The 17,717-nt window shown below is 50.0% G+C and overlaps 1 protein-coding gene across 1 annotated transcript in view; it reads left to right on the top strand.

Annotated features, from left to right (window-relative positions):
- The window catches only part of LOC124043137 (sodium-dependent lysophosphatidylcholine symporter 1-B-like), a 61,195-nt gene extending 44,066 nt beyond the window's left edge, over window positions 1-17,129 (top strand). The window contains exons 4-15 of the mRNA XM_046361363.1: window positions 2,754-2,877; window positions 3,484-3,562; window positions 4,217-4,407; window positions 4,600-4,690; window positions 5,975-6,093; window positions 6,964-7,047; window positions 11,923-12,006; window positions 12,341-12,453; window positions 13,471-13,495; window positions 13,751-13,854; window positions 15,096-15,272; window positions 15,506-17,129. Coding sequence (XP_046217319.1) covers window positions 2,754-2,877; window positions 3,484-3,562; window positions 4,217-4,407; window positions 4,600-4,690; window positions 5,975-6,093; window positions 6,964-7,047; window positions 11,923-12,006; window positions 12,341-12,453; window positions 13,471-13,495; window positions 13,751-13,854; window positions 15,096-15,272; window positions 15,506-15,560 — 1,246 coding nt within the window. The 3' untranslated portion in view covers window positions 15,561-17,129. The remainder of the gene's footprint in view (window positions 1-2,753; window positions 2,878-3,483; window positions 3,563-4,216; window positions 4,408-4,599; window positions 4,691-5,974; window positions 6,094-6,963; window positions 7,048-11,922; window positions 12,007-12,340; window positions 12,454-13,470; window positions 13,496-13,750; window positions 13,855-15,095; window positions 15,273-15,505) is intronic.
- Window positions 17,130-17,717: the final 588 nt, after the last annotated feature.

The following is a 17,717-nucleotide window of genomic DNA, read 5'->3' as shown; positions in this document are numbered from 1 at the left end:
AGGGGTGTGGAGTGCCAAGGGAAAGGGGGTGTGGAGTGCCAAGGGAAAGGGGTGTGGAGTGCCAAGGGAAAGGGGGTGTGGAGTGCCAAGGGAAAGGGGTGTGGAGTGCCAAGGGAAAGGGGTGTGGAGTGCCAAGGGAAAGGGGGTGTGGAGTGCCAAGGGAAAGGGGTGTGGAGTGCCAAGGGAAAGGGGGTGTGGAGTGCCAAGGGAAAGGGGTGTGGAGTGCCAAGGGAAAGGGGGTGTGGAGTGCCAAGGGAAAGGGGGTGTGGAGTGCCAAGGGAAAGGGGGTGTGGAGTGCCAAGGGAAAGGGGTGTGGAGTGCCAAGGGAAAGGGGTGTGGAGTGCCAAGGGAAAGGGGGTGTGGAGTGCCAAGGGAAAGGGGGTGTGGAGTGCCAAGGGAAAGGGGGTGTGGAGTGCCAAGGGAAAGGGGGTGTGGAGTGCCAAGGGAAAGGGGGTGTGGAGTGCCAAGGGAAAGGGGGTGTGGAGTGCCAAGGGAAAGGGGTGTGGAGTGCCAAGGGAAAGGGGTGTGGAGTGCCAAGGGAAAGGGGGTGTGGAGTGCCAAGGGAAGGGGGTGTGGAGTGCCAAGGGAAAGGGGGTGTGGAGTGCCAAGGGAAAGGGGTGTGGAGTGCCAAGGGAAAGGGGGTGTGGAGTGCCAAGGGAAAGGGGTGTGGAGTGCCAAGGGAAAGGGGTGTGGAGTGCCAAGGGAAAGGGGGTGTGGAGTGCCAAGGGAAAGGGGGTGTGGAGTGCCAAGGGAAAGGGGGTGTGGAGTGCCAAGGGAAAGGGGGTGTGGAGTGCCAAGGGAAAGGGGGTGTGGAGTGCCAAGGGAAAGGGGTGTGGAGTGCCAAGGGAAAGGGGGTGTGGAGTGCCAAGGGAAAGGGGGTGTGGAGTGCCAAGGGAAAGGGGTGTGGAGTGCCAAGGGAAAGGGGTGTGGAGTGCCAAGGGAAAGGGGTGTGGAGTGCCAAGGGAAAGGGGTGTGGAGTGCCAAGGGAAAGGGGGTGGAGTGGAAAGTGCCAAGGGAAAGGGGTGTGGAGTGCCAAGGAAAGGGGGTGTGGAGTGCCAAGGGAAAGGGGTGTGGAGTGCCAAGGGAAAGGGGGTGTGGAGTGCCAAGGGAAGGGGGTGTGGAGTGCCAAGGGAAAGGGGTGTGGAGTGCCAAGGGAAAGGGGTGTGGAGTGCCAAGGGAAAGGGGGTGTGGAGTGCCAAGGGAAAGGGGTGTGGAGTGCCAAGGGAAAGGGGTGTGGAGTGCCAAGGGAAAGGGGGTGTGGAGTGCCAAGGGAAAGGGGGTGTGGAGTGCCAAGGGAAAGGGGGTGTGGAGTGCCAAGGGAAAGGGGGTGTGGAGTGCCAAGGGAAAGGGGTGTGGAGTGCCAAGGGAAAGGGGGTGTGGAGTGCCAAGGGAAAGGGGGTGTGGAGTGCCAAGGGAAAGGGGGTGTGGAGTGCCAAGGGAAAGGGGGTGTGGAGTGCCAAGGGAAAGGGGTCTGGAGTGCCAAGGGAAAGGGGGTCTGGAGTGCCAAGGGAAAGGGGGTGTGGAGTGCCAAGGGAAAGGGGTGTGGAGTGCCAAGGGAAAGGGGGTGTGGAGTGCCAAGGGAAAGGGGGTGTGGAGTGCCAAGGGAAAGGGGTGTGGAGTGCCAAGGGAAGGGGGTGTGGAGTGCCAAAAGGGGGTGTGGAGTGCCAAGGGAAAGGGGGTGTGGAGTGCCAAGGGAAAGGGGGTGTGGAGTGCCAAGGGAAAGGGGTGTGGAGTGCCAAGGGAAAGGGGTGTGGAGTGCCAAGGGAAAGGGGGTGTGGAGTGCCAAGGGAAAGGGGGTGTGGAGTGCCAAGGGAAAGGGGTGTGGAGTGTCTGAGGATCTGGCTATAGCATGGGGGGGGGGGAGTATCTGAGTGGGTGTGGACACGAGAGGGGGGGTGTAGGGGAGTATCTGAGTGGGTGTGGACACGAGAGGGGGGGGTGTAGGGGAGTATCTGAGTGGGTGTGGACACGAGAGGGGGGGTGAGGGGAGTATCTGAGTGGGTGTGGACACGAGAGGGGGGGGGGTGTAGGGGAGTATCTGAGTGGGTGTGGACACGAGAGGGGGGGGTGTAGGGGAGTATCTGAGTGGGTGTGGACACGAGAGGGGGGGGGGTGTAGGGGAGTATCTGAGTGGGTGTGGACACGAGAGGGGGTGTAGGGGAGTATCTGAGTGGGTGTGGACATGAGAGGGAGGGGGTTGTAGGGGAGTATCTGAGTGGGTGTGGACACGAGAGGGGGGGGGGGGTGTAGGGGAGTATCTGAGTGGACATGAGACAGAAAGTGAGGGAGAATGTAGAACAGTGTGTCCATGGAGAATATAGGAACATCTCCTAATTTCATGTCTGACGCACTTTCACACAGCCCTTTCACAACGCGTGACGAAATGCATCTCTGGCAGTGGTGAAGAACTGAGTTAAGTGACAGCTGATCGTTTCTAAGGACCTGTAGGAATGCCTTCCCCTCGTTTTTAAAATTGATTTAAAATTGAACTTTTTTTATTTTAACGAGGCAAGTCAGTTAAGAACAAATAGTTATTTTACAATGACTGCCTAGGAACAGTGTGTTAACTGGTCTAGGAACAGTGTGTTAACTGCCTTGTTCTGGGGGCAGAAGGACAGATTTTTACCTTGTCAGCTCAGGGATTCTATCCAGCAACCTTCTTAGATAATGGCTGTCCTCGTCACACACTGGTTACTGCTCTGTGACGATGTGCGACTCAGACTGACTTGACCTCTGTCTCTCCATCCCTGTAGGATCCTGTTCTCCACTCCTCTAGCTGTGGTCAGTTACTTCCTCATCTGGTATGTTCCTGTGATTGAGAATGGGAAGGTCATCTGGTACCTGGTCTTCTACTGCCTCTTCCAGACCCTTCAGACAGTGAGTACTGTAGTCTACTGGCTACAACGCCATACTGGTAGAGCAACAGTTGGGGACATTCACACACACACACACCAGACGGCCTGCAAGAGCTGGACCAGATGTATAGAACAATACAATCATCAGTAAAAAAATTATAATAATTAGGATACATGTTAATGTCTCTCTCTGTCTCTGTCTCTCGCTCTGTCTCTCTGTCTCTGTCTCTCGCTCTGTCTCTCGCTCTGTCTCTCGCTCTGTCTCTGCTCTGTCTCTCTGGCTCTGTCTCTCTGTCTCTGTCTCTCGCTGCTGTCTCTCTCGCTGTCTCTCGCTGTCTCTCTCGCTGTCTCTCTGGCTCTGTCTCTCTCTCGCTGTCTCTCGCTCTGTCTCTCGCTCTGTCTCTCGCTGTCTCTCTCGCTCTGTCTCTGTCTCGCTGTCTGTCTCTCGCGCTGTCTCTCGCGCTGTCTCTCGCGCTGTCTCTCGCGCTGTCTCTCGCGCTGTCTCTCGCGCTGTCTCTCGCGCTGTCTCTCGCGCTGTCTCTCGCGCTGTCTCTCGCGCTGTCTCTCGTGCTGTCTCTCGCTCTCGCGCTGTCTCTCTCGCTCTCTCTCTGTCTCTCTCTGTCTCCAGTGTTTCCATGTGCCCTACTCAGCTCTCACCATGTTCATCAGTGAAGATCAGAAGGAGAGGGACTCTGCCACTGCTTACAGTAAGTCCCCTCATGGACACTTGCCTCTAGACACTACTTAGTATACATGACCAAATAGTGATGGGCACCGATATGTGGACATTCTGTTTCCCATTATCAGCAGCATTTATATCATTAAATAACACTGCAGCTGTGTTCATTCATTGTTAAGGCTCTGTGAAGGCCAGACAACTGTTGATTGGTTGCCTACTGGGTGTGAATCCTCTGGGAGCCTAAGCCTGTCTAACCAGTGTGACTATGATGACAAACCCCATCGGCAGGCTATTCAGTATGTTAAGTTGAGTCCGAGAGTTGTCCCTACAGTTGTGTGTGTGTGTGTGTGTGTTAACAGCTAGGATAAACTGTTACGATACGTCTTGCTCATATCGACATCAACCAGTACTGCATTGAATCATCGATAGTGGTGTTTTCCTCTGGTAACTTAGTCTATACATTTGGATATTAGGACCCAATCAACTTAATCAATAATAGAACAGTATAAACATTTAATATATGCCGTTTAGAATATTATTTTAGTATTTATTTTCCGGGAATGAAGGCCATTATCGTGGTGTTTTCCCAACTGAGTTACATTTTTTTATTTTTTTTAGACCAAATTGAAAGCTGATCATTGGTTGGTTTGTGTCATCTGTATGCTCCTCTCGTCCCAATCAGGAATGACGGTGGAGGTTCTGGGTACTGTGATTGGCACAGCCGTCCAGGGTCAGATTGTGGGCATGGCCAACCCCCCCTGTATCCCCGTAGCCCCCGGCGACAATGTAACAGAGGGCCTGAACTCCTCCCTGCTGCTGGGACAGGAAGTTAACACCACGGTCTTCTCTCCCGGTATCACCCTGGACCAGACGGTACACAGACCGTAGCCTCCCATCTCGTCTACATACTTGTATCTTCATGAAGATGACTTGAGCTCACAAATCCAGATCGTTTTACACTATACGATAAAGCCAGTGTGTGTTCTGCTACATGTTCGTTATACCAGACGTACTGTCGTAGGTTACTATAGTCTACTGACCTGTTGTCTCTCTCCTCGATCACAGAAAACGGCCTACATGATAGCTTCCGGCGCCATCTGTTCCATCTACGTGCTCTGTGCCGTGGTGCTGTTCTTCGGAGTCAAGGAGAAGAAAGGTAGAAAGGCAGGATCACACTTTTTGTGTTTTTTAAATCTACCATCCCTCAACACATCCCTGTTGATATTTCAGCGCTATTATGGGTTCACTTTGGGTCATTCATTTCAATGTACCTATTGGATAATGTGGATAAAAAATAAAAAAATTAATTGAGCTCTACAGTTGCTGATGCAGTACGCCGTTACTGTCTCGTTTTCACTATGGGCCCTGGTGGCTTGATGTTCTAACAACTGATCTGAGGGTTTACTAGGAAACGTACTCTAAGGTGCAGCAGGTGGCTTGGTGGCTAGAGGAGGCGGGGGTGGCCTGGTGGCGAGAGGGGGCGGGGGTGGCCTGGTGGCAAGAGGGGCGGGGGTGGCCTGGTGGCGAGAGGGGGCGGGGGTGGCCTGGTGGCGAGAGGGGGCGGGGGTGGCCTGGTGGCGAGAGGGGGCGGGGGTGGCCTGGTGGCGAGAGGGGCGGGGGTGGCCTGGTGGCGAGAGGGGGCGGGGGTGGCCTGGTGGCGAGAGGGGCGGGGTGGCCTGGTGGCGAGAGGGGCGGGGGTGGCCTGGTGGCGAGAGGGGGCGGGGGTGGCCTGGTGGCGAGAGGGGCGGGGGTGGCCTGGTGGCGAGAGGGGGCGGGGGTGGCCTGGTGGCGAGCGGGGGTGGGGGGGGCGGGGGTGGCGAGAGGGGGCGGGGGTGGCGAGAGGGGGGGTGGCTGGTGGCGAGGGGTGGCTAGAGGGGCGGGGGTGGCTAGAGGGGGGGGTGGCTAGAGGGGGCGGGGGTGGCTAGAGGAGGCGGGGGTGGCTGGGGGTGGCTAGAGGAGGCGGGGGTGGCTAGAGGGGGCGGGGGTGGCTAGAGGGGGCGGGGGTGGCTAGAGGAGGCGGGGGTGGCCGGGGTGGCTAGAGGAGGCGGGGGTGGCTAGAGGAGGCGGGGGTGGCTAGAGGAGGCGGGGGTGGCTAGAGGAGGCGGGGTTAGAGCATTGGGCCAGTAACCCGAAAGGTTGCTGGATTGAATCGCTTAGCTGACAAGGTAAAAATATGTCGTTCTGCCCCTGAACAGGCAGTTAACCCGCTGTTCCCAGGCCAGTTAACCCGCTGTTCCCAGGCCAGTTAACCCGCTGTTCCCAGGCCAGTTAACCCGCTGTTCCCAGGCCAGTTAACCCGCTGTTCCCAGGCCGTCATTGACTGACTTGGTTAAATAAAGAATACATAAATGATAAACCCAGACGTAAAGTTGAAACACATTTGACAAAATGATGAGGTAAATGTTTATATTATAACCATAGTCTCTGTCTCTCTCTATAGAGTCGTCTCGCCCTCGGTCAGAGCTCATGTCGTTCTGGCAGGGTATCGGGCTGGTGATGGGTCATGGACCTTACGTCAGGCTGGTGATGGGCTTCCTCTTCACCTCGCTGGCCTTCATGGTGACTACACAGGGGACACACGTGTTTAGGCATTACTCCTTCACCCAGGCACACACACTTTTGCTCTCTGCATTTGTATGTTTACGTACACCTACTACAACACCCCCCCTACACGACAACACCCCCTCCTACACCCCCTGCCGCCCCTTACACACAACGCTCCCCTTACACGACAACACCCCCGCCGCCCCTTACACGACAACACCCCCCCGCCCCCCGACAACACCCCGCCCCTTACAACACGACAACACCCCCGCCGCCCTTACACGACAACGCCCTCCTTGACACTACACGACAACACCCCCGCCGCCCCTTACACGACAACGCCCCCTCCTACGTGTGACCCCCCTACACGCTGACCCCCCCTACACGACAAGCCCCCCCTACGTGACCCCCCTTTATTTACAGGTCAGTGATGTGTATATAACCCAATCATAAATGTTCCAGATCTACACAGCTCTCTAACGACCGCTGACACCTAATGATCACGATATACCCATGTCCTTAATGGTGAGTGATGACACGCATCACGTTTTTGTAGTGTGTCATGTGGGGTTTTATAGTATGCCAGTCTCTGACCCATAGCCACCTCATCACCTACAATAAAACTTAACCCAACCATAAAGCTAAGCTTCAAAACCCAACCGTAAGCTACCCTTCAGCGTGGCCTCATGTTAGGCTGTCTGCCACCGTTCTGCTCCTTTTTAGAGTGTGTAGTCTGTTTATTTATGTGGTCTCTGGGCTAAGCCTGCCTGTCATGTTAAAGTTGAGTGTCCAGCCAGCGAGCGCTTGGCTCCTGTGTGTGTGGCGGGGCCAGTCTAACTGAGCGTGTCTGTGTTTCTGTCTCTCTCTCTCTCTCTCTCGCTGCAGCTCCTGGAAGGGAACTTTGCTCTGTTCTGCTGCTACACTCTGGGCTTTAGGAACGACTTCCAGAACATTCTACTGGTCATCATGGTGAGGACACACCGTGGCAATGCCCTTTATGTTTTGATACAGACAGATTGAGACTCTTTTCCCACATCATTCACTGACCTCTCTATTGTTTCTGTAACCTTGACTGGACCACTGGAGAGAGGAGGTTTCTATACAAAACAGCTCTGTCTCTGTGTCTCTGTGTCTCTGAGGAGGTTGTCTATACAAAATCTCTGTCTCCTCTCTGTCTCTCTCTCTGTCTCTCTCTCTGTCTCTCTCTCTGTCTCTCTCTCTGTCTCTCTCTCTGTCTCTCTCTCTGTCTCTCTCTGTCTCTCTCTCTGTCTCTCTCTCTGTCTCTCTCTCTGTCTCTCTCTCTGTCTCTCTCTGTCTCTCTGTCTCTCTCTCAGGAGGTTGTCTATACAAAATCTCTCTGTCCCTCTCTGTCTCTCTCTCTGTCTCTGTGTCTCTCTCTCAGGAGGTTGTCTATACAAAATCTCTCTGTCCCTCTCTGTCTCTCTCTCTGTCTCTGTCTCTGTCTCTCTCTCAGGAGGTTGTCTATACAAAATCTCTGTCTCTCTCTCTGTCTCTCTCTCTGTCTCTCTCTCTGTCTCTCTCTCTGTCTCTCTCTCTGTCTCTCTCTCTGTCTGTCTCTCTCTCTGTCTCTCTCTCTGTCTCTGTCTCTGTCTCTGTCTGTCTCTCTCTGTCTCTGTCTCAGGAGGTTGTCTATACAAAATCTCTCTGTCTCTCTCTCTGTCTCTGTCTCTCTCTCAGGAGGTTGTCTATACAAAATCTCTCTGTCCCTCTCTGTCTCTCTCTCTGTCTCTGTCTCTGTGTCTCTCTCTCAGGAGGTTGTCTATACAAAATCTCTCTGTCTCTCTCTGTCTCTCTCTGTCTCTCTCTGTCTCTCTCTGTCTGTCTCTCTCTGTGTCTCTCTCTGTCTCTCTCTGTGTCTCTCTCTGTCTCTCTCTGTCTCTGTCTCTCTCTCAGGAGGTTGTCTATACAAAATCTCTCTGTCCCTCTCTGTCTCTCTCTCTGTCTCTGTCTCTGTGTCTCTCTCTCTCTCAGGAGGTTGTCTATACAAAATCTCTCTCTGTCTGTGTCTCTGGTAGCCAGTCAGAGGGCTAATGACTCGTAGCTGCTATTACTGTGTTCACTTTCACTGGTCTGAATACCCGCCTGTTCCCACAGACATTTAACACTGCTATGAAAGTCGCTCTCTCCCCCCCCCCCCCCCCCGACATCCTTATTTATCCCTCTCTTCTGTCATGTGATTAAAAGGACTTAATGACGTCTTTATCCTAACAGGAATGCAGTTGGTACGTGTGGCAGTCAGGCTGGCACATGATCTGACTGCAGTACAGTAGCCCTATGAACTATGGGGGGGGGGGACTCTGAGTGCTAATTCTCTAATTCAATAAATAGCAGGGATGAAGTGGACCTGTCTTAATGTCCTTTTCCTTTATGTAAAGTCTTAACTCCTAAAAGGTCCTTCAATTATGGTTTTATTGAGTTAACTCCTGAGGTGGAGCGTAGGCACAGGTCTAGGATCAGTTTACCCTCCCCCTAATACTTACCTTTACCATTAGGCACGGGTCTAGGATCAGTTTACCCCCCTCTAATCCTTACTTTTACAGTAGAGGTGCCTAATGGGCACAGGTCTAGGATCAGTTTACCCCCCTCTAATCCTTACTTTTACAGTAGAGGTGCCTAATGGGCACAGGTCTAGGATCAGTTTACCCCCCTCTAATCCTTACTTTTACAGTAGAGGTGCCTAATGGGCACAGGTCTAGGATCAGTTTACCCCCTCTAATCCTTCACCATTCGAAGACCATTGAGGGTTCTTAACCTGTTTTCTTCATTCTTAAGCTCAATGTTATTCAGCACTGCAGCCTTTCAGCACGTCTCTCTGGCCTTTCAGCACGTCTCTCTGGCCTTTCAGCACGTCTCTCTGGCCTTTCAGCACGTCTCTCTGGCCTTTCAGCACGTCTCTCTGGCCTTTCAGCACGTCTCTCTGGCCTTTCAGCACGTCTCTCTGGCCTTTCAGCACGTCTCTCTGGCCTTTCAGCATGTCTCTCTGGCCTTTCAGCACGTCTCTCTGGCCTTTCAGCACGTCTCTCTGGCCTTTCAGCACGTCTCTCTGGCCTTTCAGCACGTCTCTCTGGCCTTTCAGCACGTCTCTCTGGCCTTTCAGCACGTCTCTCTGGTGTCACTCCAGGTGGCTCTTCTCTGGTCAAGGGCACAGTCTTCATTGCTACACTGTTTGGTAATAGTGTAACTCCAATAGGGTTGCCAGATTGGTCTGGGTAGAGGGAACACGGACGGACGGGGGTTAAACAAACGAGACCTTGTCCCCAATGTAGAGGAAGTTGGTTCATGAGAAGACAAGACAAAAAGACCTCGTCTCTGGTCAGTGCCCTCAAATGGCCCCCAGCGTAGCCGAGTGGTTAGAGGGGGGGAGGCAGGTAGCCGAGTGGTTAGAGGGGGGAGGCAGGTAGCCGAGTGGTTAGAGGGGGGAGGCAGGTAGCCGAGTGGTTAGAGGGGGGAGGCAGGTAGCCGAGTGGTTAGAGGGGGGAGGCAGGTAGCCGAGTGGTTAGAGGGGGGAGGCAGGTAGCCGAGTGGTTAGAGGGGGGAGGCAGGTAGCCGAGTGGTTAGAGGGGGAGGCAGGTAGCCGAGTGGTTAGAGGGGGGAGGCAGGTAGCCGAGTGGTTAGAGGGGGGGGGGGGCAGGGCCGAGTGGGGGGCAGGTAGCCGAGTGGTTAGAGGGGGGGGGGGCAGGTAGCCGAGTGGTTAGAGGGGGAGGCAGGTAGCCGAGTGGTTAGAGGGGGAGGCAGGTAGCCTAGTGGTTAGAGGGGGAGGCAGGTAGCCTAGTGGTTAGAGGGGGTAGCCTAGTTAAAGGTACAATAAATCAATTAAATAAAACATTCCTGATTTTTATATCGTGCACTGTGTCTCTGGTCAAAAGTAGTGCACTATGTAGGGAGTAGGGTGACTCTCTTTGTTGTGAATCTACTGTAGCCAATAGTTTTCCTTGTTGTCTTTGTGGGAAGTGGTCATGCTGCTATTTGGAGTGGTGAGCGCAGACAGGACATCAGTAGCCTGCTGGGTTCAGAACATGTAACTCTATTTACTCTGAAATATACATGTTGTTGCTGTTGTTGACCCTGAACATGTTTAATGCTGGAAGGAGAAAGACTCGAGGGGGCAGTGGGGTGCAGACAGTTCAAGGGAAGCTAGATGCAGGTGACCTTGGCGTGACCTTGGCGTGGTAGCGCCAGGTGACCGACCGTGGCGTGGTAGCGCCAGGTGACCGACCTTGGCGTGGTAGCGCCAGGTGACCGACCAAACATCTGTGAAGATGTTTAGCTGATGCAGTCCACCCACAGGTGATGCACTAGAAAAGGTGACGAAGACAAAAAGCCTGATGACTGAAAGACACAAAAAATGTGTTGCATTTTACTAGAGCAGGTTTAGGGAGATGTACCTTTATGCTCCTTGGCATTATTAAAGCCTACAGCACTAATACTGTGACGTTTTGAGTGTAAGAGCAGTTTGAAAAGACCCCCGGCTGTTTCAGCCCGTTTTGGTGGGATGGAGTTTTGGCCTTCCATGATGACATCACCAGGCAGTAAATTGGTTAATAGACCAATAAGAAAGCATTCTGAACCCCCCTGCCAATGACTGCTATTCTTCAGTTTTCCCCCTCCCTACTCAGACCACACCCACACAGTCCTAGCAACAACAAAAACATGTTTTTTGGTAATTTTGTTTATTTTTGTGTTTTTATTATTTTTTATTTTATTTTTTTGACCGTTTTAAATTGAAAACAGTCACAGTAAGGTATTTAATTCTTAGCCACAAATTATTTGATTTTGAGGTTTAAAAATGGCTGCATTTGAAAAGTTTTGGGAAGCAGTTTTTTGCATTTTGTAAAATGTCTACATTAAGAAGACTGGTTAGTGTTTAGGATTTACGAGACTGAACTGTTGCTTTTTGTTTGGGGAGTGTGTTTGGAGAGTGTGTTTGGAGAGTGTGTTTGGAGAGTGTGTTTGGGGAGTGTGTTTGGAGAGTGTGTTTGGAGAGTGTGTTTGGGAGTGTGTTTGGAGAGTGTGTTTGGGGAGTGTGTTTGGAGAGTGTGTTTGGGGAGTGTGTTTGGGGAGTGTGTTTGGGGAGTGTGTTTGAGTCTTCCTCGACAGATGTTCCAGAGACCGAACATTCCACAACGTTGCATCCCAAATGGCACCCTATTCCCTAATACAATACACACAGTATTTAGTCAGCCGCCAATTGTGCAAGTTCTCCCACTTAAAAAGATGAGAGGCCTGTAATTTTCATCATAGGTACACTTCAACTATGACAGACAAAATGAGAAGAAAATAATTCCAGAAAATCACATTATAGGATTTTTTAATGAATTTATTTGTAAATTATGGTGGAAAATAAGTTTTTGGTCACCTACAAACAAGCAAGATTTCTGGCTCTCACAGACCTGTAACTTCTTCTTTAAGAGGCTCCTCTGTCCTCCACTCGTTACCTGTATTAATGGCACCTGTTTGAACTTGTTATCAGTATAAAAGACACCTGTCCGCAACCTTTTTTCTGGATTTTTTTTCTTCTCATTTTGTCTGTCATAGTTGACGTGTACCTATGATGAAAATTACAGGCCTCATCTTTTTAAATGGGAGAACTTGCACAATTGGTGGTTGACTAAATACTTTTTTTGCTCCACTGTGTTCCCTTGTCAAAAGTAGTGTCCTACATGGGAGGAATAGGGTTCCGTTTCTCTTTACACGTTGGCAAAAGGAGACATGGGCTGGAACCCCGGCTAGGTCAAAGTAGGAAAAAAGGACATCTCAACGATGGACACAACTATTTCTATATGATGTGTTTTGACTGAAAACCACACACCTCTTTGTCTCCAGCTCGCTGCGATGCTCACCATACCTTTCTGGCAGTGGTTCCTCACCAAGTTTGGCAAGAAGAACGCCGTGTACATCGGCACCTCGGTAAGACTACGCAGAATGATCGCACAGCACCATGTCATAGTCCAGGGTTTACCCATCTCGGTCCTGGGGACTCCCCTCCCTGGTTTCTGCTCTAGCCTTGTTGCACAGCTGATTTTCAAATAGCCAACTTCTCATCAAGCGTTGATCTTGAATCAGCTGTGTTGTGCTCGGGCACAAAACAAAACCTACCACCCAGTTGGGGGGCCCCAGGACCCGAGTTTGGCGAAACTTCCTGACTTAATCAATGAAGACATGCTTTTTATTGGACCAGGGTCTCTGAGTTTATAATGATGAAGGTGGTGTTTCTAATACGGGGTTTCTGTCCTGTCTGCAGTCTGTGATCCCCTTCATGATCCTGGTGGTGTGTGTGAAGAGTAATCTCATCATCACCTACATGGTGTCGTTCGCTGCCGGTGTCGGAGTCGCTGCTGCCTTCCTGTTGCCGTGGTGAGTTGGAGTTTTTCCTCTCTTTCCTTACCGACCCTCTGGCTGTTGACTCCTCCTTTCCTCTCCTCCTCCTCTCCGGTTAACATCCTCCTCTCCGGTTAACATCCTCCTCTCCGGTTAACATCCTCCTCTCCGGTTAACATCCTCCTCTCCGGTTAACATCCTCCTCTCCGGTTATGTTTCTAACCCCTACACTCTAATGTGTGTCTAGGGTTTGGTTGTTGGTGGATGTCACTGTCTCTCTAGGTTCATGCTGACAGACATGGTAGATCTCTCTGTCTCTAGGTCCATGCTGCCAGATGTAGAGGATGTTACTGACTCTCTGTCTCTGTCTCTAGGTCCATGCTGCCAGATGTAGAGGATGTTACTGACTCTCTGTCTCTGTCTCCAGGTCCATGCTGCCAGATGTAGAGGATGTTACTGACTCTCTGTCTCTTTCTCCAGGTACATGCTGCCAGATGTAGAGGATGTTACTGACTCTGTCTCCATGTCCATGCTGCCAGATGTAGAGGATGTTACTGACTCTCTGTCTCTGTCTCCAGGTCCATGCTGCCAGAGGTAGAGGATGTTACTGACTCTCGGTCTCCAGGTCCATGCTGCCAGATGTAGAGGATGTTACTGACTCTCTGTCTCTTTCTCCAGGTACATGCTGCCAGATGTAGAGGATGTTACTGACTCTCTGTCTCCAGGTCCATGCTGCCAGATGTAGAGGATGTTACTGACTCTCTGTCTCTGTCTCCAGGTCCATGCTGCCAGATGTAGAGGATGTTACTGACTCTCTGTCTCTGTCTCCAGGTCCATGCTGCCAGATGTAGAGGATGTTACTGACTCTCTGTCTCTGTCTCCAGGTCCATGCTGCCAGATGTAGAGGATGTTACTGACTCTCTGTCTCTGTCTCTGTCTCCAGGTCCATGCTGCCAGATGTAGAGGATGTTACTGAGGTCCTCTCTGTCTCTGTCTCCAGGTCCATGCTGCCAGATGTAGAGGATGTTACTGACTCTCTGTCTCTGTCTCCAGGTCCATGCTGCCAGATGTAGTAGATGTTACTGACTCTCTGTCTCTGTCTCCAGGTCCATGCTGCCAGACGTGGTAGATGTTACTGACTCTCTGTCTCTGTCTCCAGGTCCATGCTGCCAGATGTAGAGGATGTTACTGACTCTCTGTCTCTGTCTCCAGGTCCATGCTGCCAGATGTAGAGGATGTTACTGACTCTCTGTCTGTCTGTCTGCCCAGGTCTATGCTCCAGGTCCATGCTGCCACGTGGTAGATGACTCTCTGTCTCTGTCCAGGTGCCCAGAACCCAGACTCTCGGGGTCACGAAGCCATCTTTTATTCCTTCTATGTCTTCTTCACCAAATTTGCCTCTGGAATCTCCCTGGGGATCTCCACTCTCAGCTTGGAGTAAGTTTACCCCACACACACACACACACACACACACACACACACACACACACACACACACACACACACACACACACACACACACACACACACACACACACACACACACACACTGGCCCCTGTTGTACTGTACATAGGTAAATGTTGTTGGTGTGAGGTTAAGCCAAACCCTACAGTCTCCATATGATTCTTCTGGCTCTCTCATCCACTCCATATGATTCACTCCATATGACTCTATATGATTCTTCTGGCTCTCACATCCACTCCATATGATTCCTCTGGCTCTCACATCCACTCCATATGACTCTATATGATTCCTCTGGCTCTCACATCCACTCCATATGACTCTATATGATTCCTCTGGCTCTCACATCCACTCTATGACTCTATATGATTCCTCTGGCTCTCACATCCACTCCATATGACTCTATATGATTCCTCTGGCTCTCACATCCACTCCATATGATTCCTCTGGCTCTCACATCCACTCTATATGACTCTATATGATTCTTCTGGCTCTCACATCCACTCCATATGATTCCTCTGGCTCTCACATCCACTCCATATGACTCTATATGATTCCTCTGGCTCTCACATCCACTCCATATGACTCTATATGATTCCTCTGGCTCTCACATCCACTCTATATGATTCCTCTGGCTCTCACATCCACTCCATATGACTCCATATGATTCTTCTGGCTCTCACATCCACTCCATATGATTCACTCCATATGATTCTTCTGGCTCTCTCATCCACTCCATATGATTCACTCCATATGATTCACTCCATATGATTCTTCTGGCTCTCTCATCCACTCCATATGATTCACTCCATATGATTCTTCTGGCTCTCTCATCCACTCCATATGATTCACTCCATATGATTCTTCTGGCTCTCTCATCCACTCCATATGATTCACTCCATATGACTCCATATGATTCCTCTGGCTCTCACATCCACTCCATATGACTCCATATGATTCTTCTGGCTCTCACATCCACTCCATATGATTCACTCCATATGACTCCATATGATTCCTCTGGCTCTCTCATCTAAATTAGTAGTGTATGTATGGCACATTTAACCTCCTTGTTAGTGTGTTGAGCAGTCATGAGGTTACATTAATTTGTACTATCAACCTCTAATGTGTGTGTGTGTGTGTGTGTGTGTGTGTGTGTGTGTGTGTGTGTGTGTGTGTGTGTGTGTGTGTGTGTGTGTGTGTGTGTGTGTGTGTGTAGTTTTGCAGGGTATATGACTCGAGGTTGCACCCAGCCTGAGAACGTGGATATAACCCTGAAGGTTCTGGTCTCCGCGGCGCCCATAGGACTCATTCTGATTGGACTGGTCTTATTCCGCTCTTATCCAATCGACGAAGAGAGGAGGCAGTGCAACAGGAAGCTTCTTCAGGAGCAACGGTAAGACTGGCGTGTCTGGCTTGGGAACACGGGGGGCCTCGTACCCCAAGCATTTCCTGTATATCTGAAAGGATTGGATAGATGTATGATCTGGAAACGATGCTGAATTCCGCTCCTTGACATGCCTCGTACCCAGGCTACTCAAAGTGCATTTTGTTGTGAACTGTTCAGATATTTTATGGACTGCTTGTATGTGCCATGTCTAACACCTGGTCTCTGTTCTGTTCTCACAGGGATAATGAAGTAGACTCAGAAACGGACTCCACAGAACTGACCAACATGGTGTAGATTCTAGAACACTCATGGACCACTGGGGTGACACGGTTGCTTGCACTAGGGTGGGGCTGACGAGGGCTGGACCTATCACGACGGAGATACTGCTACCATCCAATCACACTGCTGCTCACGTGTCTCAGAGCACATGTCGTCATGACGACGTGCCATGGCAAGGAATCCTAAAACGGAGTGACCTTCCTGGTTCAATTCCCAGCCCACCTAAGCTGTGACAAACTCAGAAATGGTTTTGGGTGCAGTCTCAAAAGAGCAACCGATTTCAAAGTGCACTCAATGGAGACTTAATAGACTACTGTAAAACACAGCCTTTAGTTGTTGTCCATGAATGTTGCACAAAACCTTAATGTGATTTTTTTTTTTTTTTAATGTATGTGTGTATTTTGCCAATGTTGAATATTTCTGTCTTAACTTAATCTAGCGTGGGTACTAGTTTCAAAAGCCCAAGACTTTTTAGAACAATCTACTACTCCCCCCTCAAGTGTGAAACATGAAACGACCATCTTTCTATGGTGAAGATGACCGTCAACAAAATGGCCCCTATGGTTTGCTTTTTTTCTTCTCGTTTTACGTTTCGGTTAAAAAAAATCACACCACAAAAAAGCCAGACTAATTATTTTGGTAGAGAGAGAGAGAGAGAGATATAGAACATTTCTACAACACGTGTTTCTACAGACTTTAGTTTGGTACCGTTATGTACAAAACAAGTCAGAACCCTTTCCAGAATTGAATGATTCACAATGTGATTTTTTTTAATTATTATTTTTAAGGTTTAAGACCTTGTCTACTATTTGACAATGGAGTTCTCTTGTCATGGATTCCATTTTGTGTTTTACAATGTTTCCTTCCTCACTTTTCATTGGCTCATTCAACAAGGGTGTATTCACTAGGATGCCAAGGGGAGGGACCTACCTGAATTTGTCCAATAGTAACTCCTTTTGTTGCAACACATTTAGCTACGGTGGGCACCAATGAATACACCCCAGTAATGCCCAGAAGAGATTTGGTCCCAACTGCAACACTGTAGGTAACAGAGGTTTCAAAAACACTAGTTCTTAGTCTCACCATTAAACCAGAACCACTATAGCACAATAATTGTTAACCAAACTATTTCTACACACCCTGTACAATCTATCATGTAGTAAAGTTGTTGTTTTACAGCTCATTAACTTAGTGTTGGGCAAACCCATAACGACAGCTAGTACTAATCTAGAAAGATTAAAGTATATGAGTAAAAATGTATTTGTCAGATTTAAGAGAAGTCCTTTCAGGTTGGTGTTGCGTTCTGAATGTGTACTAAAATGTTCTCACTTTGTGTATTGAGCTCAAAACCTTTTCATTTAAAAAAAAAAACATTGGATTCTCAACCTTGTCTCTTTACGAAGCAATGGACATGTCTTTTAAAGGAAAGGGAAAGAATACGAAAGTCAAAGTATTGGAAAATGGAGTGAAGTCTTGAGTTTAATGTATTGAAAGTGTCTAGTGTCTAGCATGTCACGTATCTAAAGTTCCCTACGGGGGGGGGGGGGGACAAAGATATTTATAACAGTACTGTGGACAAGATAATCCTACATTTCATATGTTACACAAACACGCAGTGCCTTCAACCGTTATGAAAGGGAAGTCCTGTTGGACGATCTCTCTTGTGGTCAAGTTCTGGTCAGAGGAATCAGAGGAATCAGAGGAATCAGAGGAATTGAATGGTCAAGTTCTGGTCAGAGGAATGGGACAGAGGAATGAGACAGAGGAATGGGACAGAGGAATGAGACAGAGGAATGAGACAGAGGAATGAGACAGAGGAATGGGACAGAGGAATGGTCTAATGCACTTGGGGGGTATATTCATTACTGTTGCAAAAAAAACATGTTTTCTGAATATGGAAGCCGAATGGAATGAAACGGAGGGATCTGTCTGGATCTGTAACCGAACACTCCCTTGGACCCAGAGTTGACGGACATCTTGAGAGCCGGTAGAGGGAGAAAGGTGACAAATCCAGCTTCCGTCACTAGATGCTCCACCCCTCCACCCACATTCTTATCTGATCAGTCTCCTACAAATGGGAAAATGTTCTATTCTATTGATTGGATTGGATTGGAGATGGAGACAGTCCCGCCTGCCTCTGGTAGCCAAATGTTTCAGCTCTGATCCAAATGG

Source organism: Oncorhynchus gorbuscha, linkage group LG09, assembly GCF_021184085.1.
Source record: "Oncorhynchus gorbuscha isolate QuinsamMale2020 ecotype Even-year linkage group LG09, OgorEven_v1.0, whole genome shotgun sequence".
NCBI classification, from domain to species: Eukaryota; Metazoa; Chordata; class Actinopteri; order Salmoniformes; family Salmonidae; genus Oncorhynchus; species Oncorhynchus gorbuscha.
Note: the sequence above shows the minus strand (reverse complement) of the source record. Positions and strands in the feature narration are given on the sequence as shown.